The 16395-nt window shown below is 47.4% G+C and overlaps 1 protein-coding gene across 1 annotated transcript in view; it reads right to left on the reverse strand.

The window, feature by feature from the left end:
- Window positions 1-12891, reverse strand: part of NIPAL2 (NIPA like domain containing 2) — a 64400-nt gene extending 51509 nt beyond the window's left edge. Inside the window, exon 1 of the mRNA XM_024215772.2 lies at window positions 12775-12891. Within this exon, the coding sequence (XP_024071540.2) occupies window positions 12775-12891 (117 nt within the window). The remainder of the gene's footprint in view (window positions 1-12774) is intronic.
- Window positions 12892-16395: the final 3504 nt, after the last annotated feature.

Consider the following 16395-nt stretch of genomic DNA (forward strand, 5'->3'; position numbering starts at 1 on the left):
TTACATAAACTAAATTAGCACAACTATAAATCCTCCATTTAGCTCAGAATTACATTGGCACTAAGGAATCAAATGGGTGATGCCTTTACAGTCCTCAGATAAATCCAAAAATAAACAACTTCATCATGGCAAAAAGGACCCACTACAATTATTTGAGAGCTGGAGAAAATGCCTTAGAGGTAGAGCCTTGCATGGATACAAAATTTTATATAGACTCATAGACTCATAGACTTTAAGGTCAGAAGGGACCATTATGGTCATCTAGTCTGACCTCCCGCATGATGCAGGCCACAAAAGCTGTCCCACCCACTTTCCCTTAACTCAGCTGTTGAAGTCTCCAGATCGTGATTTAAAGACTTCAAGTCGCAGAGAATCCTCCAGCTTGCGACCCCTGCCCTATGCTGCGGAGGAAGGCGAAAAACCTCCAGGGCCTCTGCCAATCTACCCTGGAGGAAAATTCCTTCCCGACTCCAAATATGGCGATCAGTAGAACCCCGAGCATATAGGCAAGATTCTCCAGCCGGATCCTCATTTTACCAGCGATGGCACGTTATTGCCTAATTGATTAAAATCACGTCATCCCCTCAAACCATTCCCTCCATAAACTTATCTAGCCTAATCTTGAAGCCAGACAGGTCTTTTGCCCCCACCATTTCCCTCGGAAGGCTGTTCCAGAATTTCATCCCTCTGATGGTTAGAAACCTTCGTCTAATTTCAAGCCTAAACTTCCCCACGGCCAGTTTATATCCATTTGTTCTCGTGTCCACATTAGAACTGAGCTGAAATAATTCCTCTCCCTCCCTGGTATTTATCCCTCTGATATATTTAAAGAGAGCAATCATATCTCCCCTCAGCCTTCTTTTGGTTAGGCTAAACAAACTGAGCTCCTCGAGTCTCCTTTCATACGAAATTCCATTCCTCAAATCATCCTAGTGGCCCTTCTCTGTACCCGTTCCAGTTTGAGTTCATCCTTTTTAAACATAGGAGACCAGAACTGCACACAGTACTCCAAATGAGGTCTCACCAGCGCCTTGTATAACGGAAGCAGCACCTCCTTGTCCCTACTAGAAATACCTCGCCTAATGCATCCCAAGATCGCATTAGCTTTTTTCACAGCTACGTCACATTGCCGACTCATAGTCATCCTGCGGTCAATCAGGACTCCGAGGTCCTTCTCCTCCTCCGTTACTTCCAACCGATGCGTCCCCAGCTTATAACTAAAATTCTTGTTAGTTATCCCTAAATGCATCACCTTACACTTCTCACTATTAAATTTCATCCTATTACTATTACTCCAATTTACAAGGTCATCCAAGTCTCCCTGCAGGATATCCCGATCCTTCTCCGAATTGGCAATACCTCCCAACTTTGTGTCATCCGCAAACTTTATCAGCCCACTCCTACATTCGGTTCTGAGGTCAGTAATAAATAGATTAAATAAAATCGGACCCAAAACCGAATCTTGAGGAACCCCACTGGTGACCTCCCTCCAACCTGACAGTTCACCCTTCAGTACTACCCGCTGCAGTCTCCCCTTTAACCAGTTCTTTATCCACCTCTGGATTTTCATATCGATCCCCATCTTTTCCAATTTAACCAGTAATTCCTCATGCGGTACAGTATCAAACGCTTTACTAAAATCGAGGTATATTAGATCCACCGCATTTCCTTTATCTAGAAAGGATGTTACTTTCTCAAAGAAGGAGATCAGGTTGGTTTGGCACGATCTGCCTTTCGTAAACCCATGTTGTAATTTGTCCCAATTGCCATTCACCTCAAGGTCCTTAACTACTTTCTCCTTCAAAATTTTTTCCAAGACCTTGCATACTACAGATGTTAAACTAACAGGCCTGTAGTTACCCGGGTCACTTTTTTTCCCTTTCTTGAAAATAGGAACCACATTAGCTATTTTCCAGTCCAACGGTACCATCCCCGAGTTAACAGATTCATTAAAAATTATCGCTAAGGGGCTTGCAATTTCTCGTGCCAGTTCTTTCAATATTCTAGGATGAAGATCATCCGGTCCGCCCGATTTAGTCCCGTTTAGCTGTTCAAGTTTGGCTTCCACCTCTGATACGGTAATGTCAACCCCCCCTCCTTTATTCCCCTCTGTCCTGCTGCCTCTATTCCTAAGCCCTTCATTAGCCTTATCAAAGACCGATGCAAAATATTCATTTAGATATTGTGCCATGCCTAGATTATCCTTAATCTCCACTCCATCTACATTCTTCAGCGGTCCCACTTCCTCTTTCTTTGTTTTCTTCCTATTTATATGGCTATAAAACCTCTTACTATTGGTTTTAATTCCCCTCGCAAGGTCCAACTCTACACGGCTTTTGGCCTTTCTCACTGCATCTCTACATGCTCTGACCTCAATAAGGTAGGTTTCCTTGCTGATCCCTCCCTTCAGTGGGATTCTGCATCTGCAGAACTATATCCATGGATGCGGATATCCACGGATATAAAGTGGATATCCATGGAGCTGCAGGGCTCTACTAGGAAGTGCAGCGATGAAAGAAGCAGCATGCTGGGCCACCGCTCACAGAAGCCAGAGCCCCGCACTGGCAGCTTCTCTGGTGTGGCTATACCACCTCCAGCCCTGCCCACTGGGGCAGGCACCACGCTCACCAGCAGCTGTCCCTGGTCTGCTAGTGTGTGCAAGCGGCTCGCTCTTCTTATAGGGAGAGACTTAGGCCATGTCTAACTACAGAGTTAAGTTGATTTAAGTTATGTTGACTATCATAAGATCCTTTAATTACATTAGTTGCGCATGTCCATACAACTCTCCTTCTGTCGACGAAGCACGTCCACAGTCATTGCTCTTGCTATCCCACTGAGCAACTTGCCACCCTCTGTCACCCTCTGCTGCTGGGAGCTCTGGGAATGGATTGCAGTGCATCATGAGGGCGTGCTCGCCATCCCGTGATGCAGTTCTTTTCGTCCCCTTATTCCATGGGCTTCCTACTTCGTTTCACGCCATTTTTCAACAGGCCTTGTAAACTGTGTGCCCGCCATCTCTGCCTGGCAGCATGGATCCTGAGCTGCTAACCGGTCTGGTGATGAGTGTTATGAACACAGTGCAACTGTTTCTACAGGCCTTTAAGCAGGGGAGAGGTACCTGTGTACCTTCAGGGCAGCGGAGTTCAAACTGCTTAACGGAGCAGTAAGGATGGGCATTGTGGGACATCTCCTGGAGGCCAATTAGGGTGACATAATGAAGCACAGTGTCTACATTGATGATACGTCACTCTAAGTATGTCGCAAAAGCTCTATACCTAGGGTGACCAGACAGCAAATGTGAAAAGTCGGGACGGAGGTGGGGGTAATAAGATCCTATATAAGAAAAAGACCCAAAAAATCGGGACTGTCCCTATAAAATCGGGACATCTGGTCACCCTATCTATACCACTTGTTGAGGTGGTTTTATTATGTCAGCCTAGCAGGGGAGTTACATCAGCAGGAGGAGCATTTCAGCGTGTACACCTCCACTGTTTTGTGATGAAAGCTGACTTTTATCGACAAAACTGTTTCGGGTACACAAGGCCTTAGAGAGCACAGTCTGTTTAGCTTGTCAAAAAGAAGTCTGAGAGGTGACTTGATTACAGTGTATAAAGGATCTTCACAGGGAGAAAATACCAGGTAGTAAAGGGCTCTTTAATCTAGCAGAGAAAGGCATAACAAGAACCAGTGGCTGGAAGCTGAAGTCAGACAAATTCAATTTAGAAATAAGGCACACATTTTTAATAGTGACAGTGATTAATCTTTGAAACAAACTACCAAGGGAAGTGGTATCTTCATATCAAGACTGGATGCCTTTCTGGAAGTGATGCTTCAACCAAACAAGTGATGCTTTAGTCAAACAATGGGTGAAATTTAAAGCCCTGTGAGAGGATCTAATAGTCCCTTCTGGCCTTAAACTCTATGAGTGCCTTCAAAGATTTTATACAAGTAATAATTAGTGCTGGTCAACATTTTTTGAATGGAAGTTTTTAACATCAGATCCTTTTCACTGTAAAATGTCCTTTATTGAAATGGGAAGGGAAGGGTTTTTGGTTTTTGTTGTTGTTTTTTCTTTTTTTGGGGGGGGGGGGGGATTTTAATTTTCTTCAAAAAGTTTTTGTTCCAAACCCCCCTCCCCACACAAAAAAATAAAGTTTCTGGTTTTCCAATTTCTCTCCTCCCTCCTTTTTTTTCCACCTTTGGAAAAAGGGGGGGGAAAGTGGAAGGGAATGAAAACAAACAATGTACACGGCTGTGAAAAATTTCCTATAAATGCAGAATTGTTCCTTTTTAAACCTGTAGTGCTAATATTGTTTTATAAATGGTCACAAAACTACCATTTTTCAGCCAACTCCATGATAGCCTCATTATGTGTTTTTTCCCCCCCAATATACAAGGAGCAGTCACATGCTTCCAATCCCAATGGTTTATTTTAGAGCAAGGGAAAAGCAAGAACGAACAAAAATAAAATCTCCAAGAGAGAGCACAATATGTGCCTTCTCTGTAACATGCTGCATCATTTCTGCCTCACAAAATGCCAGCTGTCCCTGAAGACAACTGCTCTAAGAAATTTTACAAGTTCAATACAGAGAAAACAATCATATCACATACACCACAGTATCCAAATTCAGAAAGAATGATTGACTGTTGCAATATAGGATATATACAGTTTTAGAAATATATTGTTAGGATATGCATAAAAGGAAATAAGGCAAGAGGGCAAGATCTTCAGCCCAGCTCCTGCCCTTTTATGCGGTAGGAAATGGCTGAGGCAGCATAAAAGGATCCTAAAAAGCCCCATATTCAGTTGTGGAGGATTCCCTTGGTGCAGGCAATGTGGACCCCTGGTAACCTCTGGCATAGAGGGTGTACTGGCAGCGTGGCTGGGAATGGGATGTCCTGGGCAGGAAAGCAGCATGCAGTGCTGCAGATATTTTGGGAGGGGTTGTGGCCTAGGCAGCGAGCCCATGGAATTGTCTAAATTATGCTGGTGGTCTCTGCGGTCCCCAGAGCAGCCTAGGAAGGAGGGCACCAAAGTGGCTTATAGCCACGTTAGCCCCCCATCCCTCAGGGCTGTGAGTTCTGTGCTCATACAGAATCTCACCCATAATACTTATACAACTCTCTTAAATGTTTAATCCAGCAATTCCATATCACAAGGATTGGCAACCTTTGGCACGCGACCTGCCAGGGTAAGCACCCTGGCGGGCCGGGCCGGTTTGTTTACCTACCGCATCCACAGGTTCAGCCGATCACAGCTCCCACTGGCCGCGGTTCGCTGCTCCAGGCCAATGGGGGCGGCGGGAAGCAGTGCGGGCCAAGGGATGTGCTGGCCACCGCTTCCCGCCGCCCCCAGTGGCCTGGAGCAGCTAACGGCGGCCAGTGAGAGCCGCAATCGCCCGAACCTGTGGACGCGGCAGGTAAACAAACTGGCCTGGCCCCGCATGCCAGAGGTTGCCAATCCCTACCATATCAAGTACCAATGATAACCCCACAGAGGATATTGCTCATGAAAACAGCACCACCTCTTCGTCTGGACCCCTGTTGATTTTAGTGAGGCTCTGCCTGGATATGCAAGGTCCAAGTCTTTGGCAGAGCCTGAAAGCTCATCTAGGAGCCTGTCTGGCTCCCAGCCCTGCATTTATAAACAGCAGGCCACACTTCCTCACTAGGCGATTTTAATTATATGACACGGCAGATAAACAGCACAGTCCCCTTTCATTCAGAATGGTGGTCACAATACAAGAAAAGAAATGAGTGATATACGTCAGCACTGGTAGAAACTGCGCTAGTGAAGGTTGCAAAACTGTTCCATTATAAAACAGGTTTTACATTCCTAATTTTAACAAAGTCATCTTTTGCATTCAAATTCCCCAGGAATGATCCCAAAAGGGGAATTTGTTTTGCTTTTTTAAAGTCTGAGCATATTTTTGCATTAGGAGTACTGGGAAATATGGTACTTAAGGAAATTCTGTCCACTCCCCCGAAGCAGAGAACTAAAAATGTCAAGTATAAAGTTTCATAGTCCAGACACGTAAGGAACTGTGAATGAGGAGGGCGTACTTTGCAAAGCATGGTTTGAGACGTTTATTCATTTTTAGTAGACATTTTACCCGGGGGAGAAAGGAGAGCATTCCCATTTTCCTGATAACTCACATCAGCCTCAATCCTGCCACATTTCCTGGGGGAAAACCCTTGGACTTCAATGATGCTGTATGCAGGTGCACGAGTGTATCTCATGGAGCACAGCAGTCCCAATTCTGCAATCAGGACAGTGAGAATATTCCCTGCATTCCATGGAATAAACCACAGACATTTGCACGCTGGAATAAACATCTGGGGAGTATCCAGTGGAGCCTTTACAAACGTTAACTACCTCAAGTTAACTGTGATCAATTAACTCAGTGTAGACAAGCCTAGAAAGACTGGGGCCTTGTCTACACTGCCACTTTACAACGCCGCAACTTTCTTGCTCAGGGTTGTGAAAAAACACACCCCTGAGCACTGCAAGTTTCAGTGCTGTAATGTGGAAGTGTAGACAGTGCTACAGTGCTGGGAGCCGTGCTCCCAGTGCTGGTAGCTACTCCCCTCTCCTCCTGGAGGTGAGCTCTTTCCCAGCACTGGTGCCGTGACTACACATCCACGTTAACGCGCTTCTGTGGCAGCGCTTTAACGTTGCTAATGAAGACATACCCTGGAACAGTGTTTCCCAAATAGTGTCTCTGGAAGGTTCTAGATGGGTAGCAGTCCCAGGGAAAATGCATGTCCCGGTGGGAAGGTTGGAGAGCAAGCCTGACCTGCACTCACCCTGCAATGGTGGCTCCTGTCTTGTGGGGCTGGGCCCAGCTCCGCACTCCAGGCATTGCGACCTGGTGCACAGGGTTGTAGCTCCCTTCAGGTTTGGACAGGCTGCCCCTCCATCATGACAGACAGAAAGGTGACTGGGCCAAACCTGACTGGTGCCGTGCACTGGTACCCCCAAATGTATGCACATTACGCAGGGTGCGTACCATTTGCAGGACCAGATTAAGGCATAGGAAACCTAGGCACATGCCTAGGGCCAAATTCATTGAGGGGCCCAACCTGAGCTCCAACTGGTCTGGTTCAGGTACTGGTGCAGGAGCCGGCTCAACAGCAGCAGTAAAGAGGAGCAGCCCTGTGTGCCCCACTGTCCACTCACATTTCATAGAATATCAGGGTTGGAAGGGACCTCAGGAGGTCATCTAGTCCAACCCCCTGCTCAAAGCAGGACCAATCCCCAACTAAATCATCCCAGCCAGGGCTTTGTCAAGCCGGGCCTTAAAAACCTCCAAGGAAGGAGATTCCACCACCTCCCTAGGTAACGCATTCCAGTGCTTCATCACCCTCCTAGTGAAAAAGTTTTTCCTAACATGCAGCCTAAACCTCCCACACTGCAACTTGAGACCATTACTCCTTGTTCTGTCATCTGGTACCACTGAGAACAGTCTAGATCCATCCTCTTTGGAATCCTCTTTCAGGTAGTTGAAAGCAGCTATCAAATCCGCCCTCATTCTTCTCTTCTGCAGACTAAACAATCCCAGTTCCCTCAGCCTCTCCTCATAAGTCATGTGCTCCAGCCCCCTAATCATTTTTGTTGCCCTCCGCTGGACTCTTTCCAATTTTTCCACATCCTTCTTGTAGTGTGGGGCCCCAAACTGGACACAGTACTCCAGATGAGGCCTCACCAATGCCAAATATAGGGGAATGATCACGTCCCTCGATCTGCTGGCAATGCCCCTCCTTATACAGCCCAAAATCCCATTAGCCTTCTTGGCAACAAGGGCACACTGTCGACTCATATCCAGCTTCTCATCCACTGTAACCCCTAGGTCCTTTTCTGCAGAACTGCTGCCTAGCCATTCGGTCCCTAGTCTGTAACAGTGAATGGGATTCTTCCGTCTTAAGTGCAGGACTCTTCACTTGTCCTTGTTGAACCTCAGATTTCTTTTGGCCCAATCCTTTAATTTGTCTAGGTCCCTCTGTATCCTATCCCTACCCTCCAGCGTATCTACCACTCCTCTCAGTTTAGTGTCATCTGCAAACTTGCTGAGGGTGCAGTCCACACCATCCTCCAGATCATTAATGAAGATATTGAACAAAAGCGGCCCCAGGACTAACCCTTGGGACACTCCGCTTGATACCGGCTGCCAACTAGACGTGGAGCCATTGATCACTACCCGTTGAGCCTGACGATCTAGCCAGCTTTCTATCCACCTTACAGTCCATTCATCCAGCCCATACTTCTTCAACTTGCCGGCAAGAATATTGGCCCCCATGATGGAGAGTCCACAAGACCAAATCTGAGCAGTGCTGTGACCCTCGTGCACCAGGTTGCAATGCCACTCACTCAATTTTAGCCCTGGTGCCCCCCATCATGATGCAGGGCCATGAGGCCAAACCTGAGCGGGCAGCGCTGTTCCTCCTTGCCGCTGCCGTTGGGCCAGCTCCTGCACCAAGGCTCCCTCCTGGGGGCCTGTATGGCCTCGCCCCGATTCCAGCACCCCATGTCCCCTCTGCTCTGCTTGCAGGACTTGTTCAGTGACAGCCTTAAGACCTGCTACAAGCATGGGGAACTACGGTGAGTGCCCACAGAAGGGAGCCGACTGGGCAGGGCCGGCTCTAGGGTTTTTGCCACCCAAGGCAAAAACAATTTTGGCCGCCCCCCCCCGCCCGCCTCAACTCTGCCCCTTCCCCAAATCCCCAGCCCTGCCTCCTCCCCCCAGGCTCTCAAGCCTAGGAGGGAGGGGGAGCAGCGGCGCGCAAAACAGCTGTTTCGCACGCCGCGGCTGCTCGGGATCGCCCCCTCCCTCCCAGGTTTAAAAGCCTGGGAGGGAGGGGGAGACTCCGAGTGGCCGCGGCGCGGGCGCCGCTTCTCCCGCTCCCTCCCAGGGTCTCAAGTCTGGGTGGGAGGGAGGGGGAGCAGCGGCGCACGAAACGTCCGCTTGGGATCTCCCCCGCCCTCCCAGGTTTGAGAGCCTGGGAGGGAGGGGGAGACTCCGAGTGGCCGCGGCGCAGGCGCCGCTTCTCCCCCTCCCTCCCAGGGTCTCAAGTCTGAGAGGGAGGGGGAGCAGCGGCACGCGAAACAGCTGTTTCGCGCGCCGCGGCCGCTCGGGATCTCCCCCTCCCTCCCAGGCAGCAGCAGCGGAGGTGAGCTAGGGCGGCCGCGGCACATTTTTAGGGGCGGCATTCTGGCGTCGGCCATGCCACCCCTAAAAATGTGCCGCCCCAAGCACCAGCTTGTTTGGCTGGTGCCTACAGCCGGCCCTGCAACTGGGAGAGGGGCAGCGGAGAGCCTGGGAGGTGGACAGAAGGGAGTTTGGCCTAGCTGCATTGTGCCCAATGTAAGATAAAAGAGTGTGTGTAGACGCCATGCCAAGTGAAAATGAGAATGGTTCAATTGTGTGTACCACGTGAAAAATTTCTGGGGGTGCCCAGGCTGCAATGCCCAGAGTGGGAAGCCAGGCCCAGCGGTGTGGGACAGGAGTAAGGGTGAACATGGGGTGTGCTCGCTCTCCAACCTCCCCTCGCCACACACACATACATACATACTAGGCGGGGATTAGGGTTGCAATCAGGGCCGGCTCCAGGCACCAGCACAGCAAGCAGGTGCTTGGGGCGGCCAAGGGGAAGGGGCGGCACGTCCGGCTCTTCAGCGGCAATTCAGCGGCGGGTCCCTCGGTCCCTCTCAGAGGGAAGGACCTGCTGCCAAAGAAGAAAGTGGCGTGGTGGAGCTGCCGCCGAAGTGCCGCCGATCGCGATCGCGGTTTCCTCCCCCCCCCCCCCCCCGCCACTTGGGACGGCAAAAATCCTGGAGCCGGCCCTGGTTGCAGTCTCAGGGTATGTCTACACTACAGGATTAATCCGAATTTAGATAATTCGAATTTGGGAAACAGGTTGTATAAATTCGATTGTGCGCGGCCACACTAAGCACCTTAATTCGGTTTTAAACCACATTAATTCGGTGGTGTGCGGCCACACTACCCCATTAACTTAAACACAGTAATTCGGTGGTGTGCGTCCACACTAACCCTAATTCGAATTAACAAAATCGATTTAGGCTCTACTCCGTTCGTCGAGGTGGAGTACAGAAATCGATTTAAAGGGCCCTTTAATTCGAATTAACTGGCTCTGTAGTGTGGACGGGTGAAGGGTTAATTCGGATTAAGGCAGCTAAATCCGAATTAAAGTCCTAGTGTAGACCAGGCCTCAGGGTGGAAGGTGATACTGAGGGCAGTCAATGCCCCGTGGTGGAGCAAGAAGGAAGTGGCAACAGAAGATGAAGATGTTGGCCTATGATTTTGCCCCCACCCCCATGAATTTGGACCCTGGGTGGGTCACAAAAAAAAAAAGAGACAAATGCAGTTGGTGGGTTGCCCTCCTAAAAAGTTTGGGAATGACTGCAATAAGTCACAAGTTCCCAAAAGGTGACAATAGTTTGTCAAGCAATGTTACAGGTAACTAAATGCATATTTAATCCACTTTGAATCCATTATTAAACATGTCAGTATGTAACAATGTGTAGTACAGGGCAGGCACAGGGAAAATGTGAGAATACATGATTCTGACTCGATGGACTTTTCTACACTAACAATAAACTGCCTCAGCCATTATCATTCACTTCTCTATAAAACAAAAGGCTCCTATACTTTTGTTATACATGGTCAAAGATCACCTGCCTTCAGGGCCCTCCACATGAGGTTCTGAAAAAGGACATCAGTCCACAAACAAAATTGGGACTATCCATTTTCCAAAAAAGGAAACAGGAAATAGTTTCAATACTTCCAAAGAGGCAAACTGAAAAGGGAAAAAGGTCAACAGTTTGGGAACTGAAGTCTGGGAGATATAATCAGAAGACCTCAAAATGCTTTACATACCATGGTTTAGGCCTCACAACACCCATATCTTGATAAGCATTATTTCTTATTAACTGTGCTCCTGCCCAAAAGCCCTCATCAGGATCAGGGCCCCATTGTGCTAGGTGCAGTACAAACACACAGGAAGATCCAGTCCCTGCAGCAAAAAGAATACAATCCAAGGCCTGCTCCTGCAAGGAGTTGCACACCAAGCTCCATAGACTTCAGTGGGCTCCATGTGCACGGGGATGCACGTCCATACTTCTCATTGTACAACTGTGGCCTAAACAGACAGGTGAAAGGTGTGGGAAAGGGCTAAGATACACAAGCAGAGGGATCAGGCCAATGATGGGCATACATCATGTTAGTCTTATTTTTTTAATATTATATATATCACACACACACACACACTGTCCCCACAACCCTAGATCTAGCTACTGTTATTTCCTTTGTTCCTCAGTTTACTTGTAAAACTGGGACTACAGAAAGAATAAGTATTTTCCCAAAGAGCATGTTCTGGTGTCCAAATTAAAGTGATAGAATGTTCCACAAAACAGTTCAAAACTCCAAGAGTACTGACATCTTTTATCTAACCAATAACAACAAAAGTTATACTTAAATAACCACCCCCTAAAAAAACAAAAGCAGGGCTGGACATTAGAGAGAGTAAAACAGAGTAGCCTCCTATTATAAGCACTTGTTGACTCCTTGTGTCACAGCAGCAGTTCCTCTGCACTACCTTCCCTGAGTAGCTCAGCAAGTTCAGTTGGGCTCCTGGGCTCTAGCTTCTAAACTCACTTGAACTCCCTCCTACCTTGCAAGTCATTTTATTTACCTTGCCTGTGTTGGACCAGAAGTCAGACAACGATCCATTGCCAGCCCCCTGTTCCCTGAAGGTGTAGTTCCCCGATAGCTGGTCTATGGCATTCAGGATGTCTATCTCTTTGTCATCATCAGGCATCACTTAAGTTCTGGCTCTCACTTGCCCAGTTCCTGGGTAAGCACTGTAGTCTTGCCACAAGCAATACCAGGCACAACCCAGCGCTGGAGAGGACTAGTTACTCAAAGGAGAGAATTGTGTAGACTTCACAGTCACTCACTGGTTTGGGAGTAGGAGACTGTCTGTCTGACACATGCCTCTATCTTAACTGCTGCCAGGATACCTGCCCAATAGGTGAATGCAGAATCAGAGTAGGGGAGGGAGTTACTGGGACCCTCAAGGGCAGTATGATCTATTGTTGGGACATTTTGTGGGGAGGGGTAGTAGCTCTTTACAAGTCAAATGTAAAAAAGACTGTCTCCTGTAATGATTAAGAACTTTGCATTACAAAAAGGGAGCTCAATTCTCATCCAAACAGAATAGCCTGTTTATTAACCTCCATTACTTCACAGTTTGTGACTCCATAAAAAGGGAGGAGGCCAAGGTATGTAATCAGCCTCGAAAGCTTTTTTATTATTAGCAGATGTACTAACAAGTTGTCAGCTCTAAAATGCAGGGCCGGTCTCCATTTTGTGACCTATACAGCACCAAGCACAGTGTTGGCACTTAAAAAAATAGCTACACCCTAAACTGTCATAGGAGAACATTTGTCTGTCCTTGTGAAGGTTGGTAAGTGCCTATTTCTTGCATCTTTCAGTGTCCTATGCTTTGGGGATAGAGGGGTGTCCAGAGCTAAGGGAGCGGAGGCTGAATGCTGATTAATTAACTAATGAAAAGCAGGTGTAAATTGCTTAAGAGTGGCTCTTTAAAGCAAGTAACATGAGGCAGCAAAAAGAAACTTCCTGTGAAACTGTAGTAACTCCTGTAATAAACTCCACTGGGCTCTCCTTCCCCCTCTCCTTGGTTCTGTCTGGCACTCCCACTCCTAAACCCTCCTGGGTCAGACACACCCTGGCTTACCTTGTTTGTATTGTACCAAAAGTTGGATTGGGACCCATTTCTGGCCCCTTGCTCCGCAGAGGTGGAGTTCCAGGGCAGATGGTCTAATGTGGTCAGGATGTGCATTTCTCCAGCCATCAGTTGTGCCCCCAGGGGGACGCCGCTGCAGGCAGTGCCATGAGCAGGCGGGGACGTGTTGCTCTCAGGAGAGGAGCGTGAAGACTTTACAGTCACTTCCTGGTTCGGGACGGTTTGGGAGTAGGAAATTCTGCTAGTATGACACACTCCTCTGCACCTACTGCTGCCCGGACATTGCACAGGTGTATGTAGAGTCGGGGGAGGGAGGAGAGCTCCTGCTGGGACACTGGGGAACTTGGAGGTGTATGGGGGTGGGGGGGCTATGACTTGTTTTGTTGCCTATACAAATTTGTAGGGGGTAGCATAACAACAAAGCCAAATGCCGGAATTTTTCAGCTAGCTTTACTGCTCCTAGCACAGCTCTCCGACCATTTCCCCCCTCTGACGTCCCAGTGCCCTACCCCTGTTCTGTATCAGCTGCCTGCTAGCTTAACTCTTTCACAACCCACTGAGCATTGACTAACTCTAATAATTTAGGCTGGTCAGATTATTCATAGCAAATAAACTATCCAATTAATTTAGCTCTTTTTTAGTACTGAGTCATTTGCACAGACTGTTATTTCTGTGATCTTATTCGTTATTTGTAAGTATTTTCCAAATAACTTATGTGAACAGATTTCAGCCGATGGGTCTGTTTTCAAGATGTCACTTCACCTATTTGCAATGTCTGATTAGTCACCTGTACAGCATGGTATTATTTCTGCTCAGTGACTAGACAAATGAAACTTTTTCAATGGGATAGTAAGTAATAATCAAGAGCAAATACACTTGATGGTGCATGTAAACCCTTGTTCATATGTTCACCCAACTTTTTTCCTCTTAAAGGGCTACTCAGTTTCAGTAGGATGGTTTTGTACATGAATGAATGAGATTAAATTGGAGTGTGTGTATGAAGTGTGTACAAAATATAAATAACTCTGGTTTTGTAAGGGGAAACTAGTCCATTGGGTTTTAAAGATGAAGTCTGAAATTCCTCTGGATAAATTTTGATCACTGTAGTGGGAAAAGGGAATAGAAGTGAAGTTAAAGAATTGAGAGGGCTTTAAAGGAGGTCAAGACATTTGGGGGATCATGAAGAAAGAAGGGTGGGGGGGGGCTGACAATCATAGGAGGATACACATGGTCTCACAGAGTAGCAGAGAGGGCTCTATATTGAGAACCAAAGGCAGAGCTGTTGCATCCTAGGATTTGTAGAGAATGTAACTGAGCATAATCCGAACAGTTCTGTAGACACATGAATATCGGAGAACTAGAGAATCTTGGATACCCTTGGGCAATTATTGTTTACACTGTCCATCTGCCAGTCTGCTGTGGCTAGAAATCTTGCTTGTTGGTCTCATTTATGTGAAATGGCCCAGGAAGGTATACTGTGAGAAAACTCTTGGAATAATTAGGTTGGCATCCCTTCCTCATTCCATGTTGTTTCTCAGGTACTGTTGTTTTGCTGAGCAGTGCTCCCAGAGATACAAGTGACAGCAGCATTATTAGCAGTGTGCACCTCTGAAACATCTTTTGTAGGACACACATGGGCACTGGTGGCCATTCAGGCTGCACTTATTATTTGTATTGCAGAGCACCTCTGGCCCCCAACCAGGGCCCCATTGTGCTGGACACTGTACAAATACATAATGAAAATACAGTCCCTGCCTTGAAGAGCATATAATCTAAATCTCAGATGAGAGCCAACAGGTGGATACAACAACACAATCTGCAGAGCTGGAGGAGAGGAAATAGGATTCATTGTTTAGTTCCAGAGCACCCAGTGAGACTGGAGCTCCCACCTACCAGCAGGGAGGGACCAGAGATGCAGGGGTGAAGAGAACTAGGCAGCTGGGCAATATGTCCCAGGGAGCAGGTGCGGATATGAACTTTCAGCAGGTGACTGAGCATCGTGTTTAAGGGAACTGAGCAGCAGAGAAGGACGGGCAGAGCCCAGGTGACAGATGCAGGGGGCAGAGAGAGGTGTGTGATTAGCTGCTTTCAGAAAGGACAGAACACATGAATACATTAAGCTAAAGATAAAATACAGATTGTCCTGTTGCTACTTTTCTATGTAAGCAATTGCTGCCAGCAGCCTCTGGGGGGATGTCATGCTATAGAACCATAGTTTTACTAACTCTGTTGTACAGCGGTGAACTATGGGTGCTAAGAAAGACTGGAGAACACCAGACTGATATTTCTGATTCATATCGTCTTCATTAGCTGCCCCAAATCAAGTGACAGGACGTGGTCAGAAATGAGGATATTTGAAGGTGAACCTAGCAACTACCTCCATCAGCACTGGTTCAGTTTTGGTAGCTTTCTTGGTATGGAGGTATTATTAGGATGGAAAATGGATGAATTCCAAGCATGTGTAACAATGATTGCCTCTTCATGGCTGGTGCTCAGTGGGCATCAAGAAGCTTCAGTGGCAGGACTAGATTGCCAAATGGACGTGAAGTGAATACTCAACCAGGCCACGCCACCTTAAGCATCTTGCCAGAGTTCAGTCCAGGTGGTGTTCAATTTGTAAGGAGGTCACTTTCCTTTGGGATTTTCCGTGACAATAATGGAAAATGTAGGAGATGCCCTGTTCCATAGGTTAAATTATTCAATATTACAAGGGTTGAGTGGGTTGGGCTACAAAATCCTGAACACAGAGGGAGGCTTGAAGGAGCATTTGAAGAAAAAGAAAGGAAGCTTGGTGGTCTATGACAGGAAGACTATTCCAAGCAGCCAGTAAGAACAAACATAGTCAATACTGGTATTCTAGACAAACTAGTTTTCTATTGTGCAAGCCTAAAACTGGTTCTTCATTGACCCTATTTCTAAATGCCACTTATTCAGTTAAATGATTCAATACCAAGGCTGGCCTACACTACGAGTTTAGGTCAAATTTAGCAGCGTTAAATTGAATTAAGCCTGGACACGTCCACACAACGAAGCCCTTTTTTTCGACTTAAAGGGCCCTTTAAACCGGTTTCTTTACTCCACCTCCGACGAGGGGATTAGTGCTTAAATCGGCCTTTGCGGGTCGGATTTGGGGTAGTGTGGACGGAATTCGACGTTATTGGCCTCCGGGAGCTATCCCACAGTGCTTCATTGTGACCGCTCTGGACAGCACTCTCAACTCAGATGCACTGACCAGGTAGACAGGAAAAGCCCCGCGAACTTTTGAATTTCATTTCCTGTTTGCCCAGCGTGGAGAGCACAGGTGACCACGCAGAGCTCATCAGCACAGGTAACCATGATGGAGTCCCAGGATCGCAAAAGAGCTCCAGCATGGACTGAATGGGAGGTACGGGATCTGCTCGCCATATGGGGAGACGAATCAGTGCTAGCTGAACTCCGTAGCAGTAAACAAAATGGCAAAATATTAGAAAAAGTCTCCAAGGCCATGAAGGACAGAGGCCATAACAGGGACGCACAGCAGTGCCGCGTGAAAATTAAGGAGCTAAGGCAAGCCTACCACAAAGCCAGAGAGGCAAACAGAAGGTCCGGGGCAGAGCCGCAAACATGCTGCTT

This window comes from Terrapene carolina, unplaced genomic scaffold, assembly GCF_002925995.2.
Source record: "Terrapene carolina triunguis isolate 2854851 unplaced genomic scaffold, T_m_triunguis-2.0 Scaffold58, whole genome shotgun sequence".
Classification (NCBI taxonomy): Eukaryota; Metazoa; Chordata; order Testudines; family Emydidae; genus Terrapene; species Terrapene triunguis.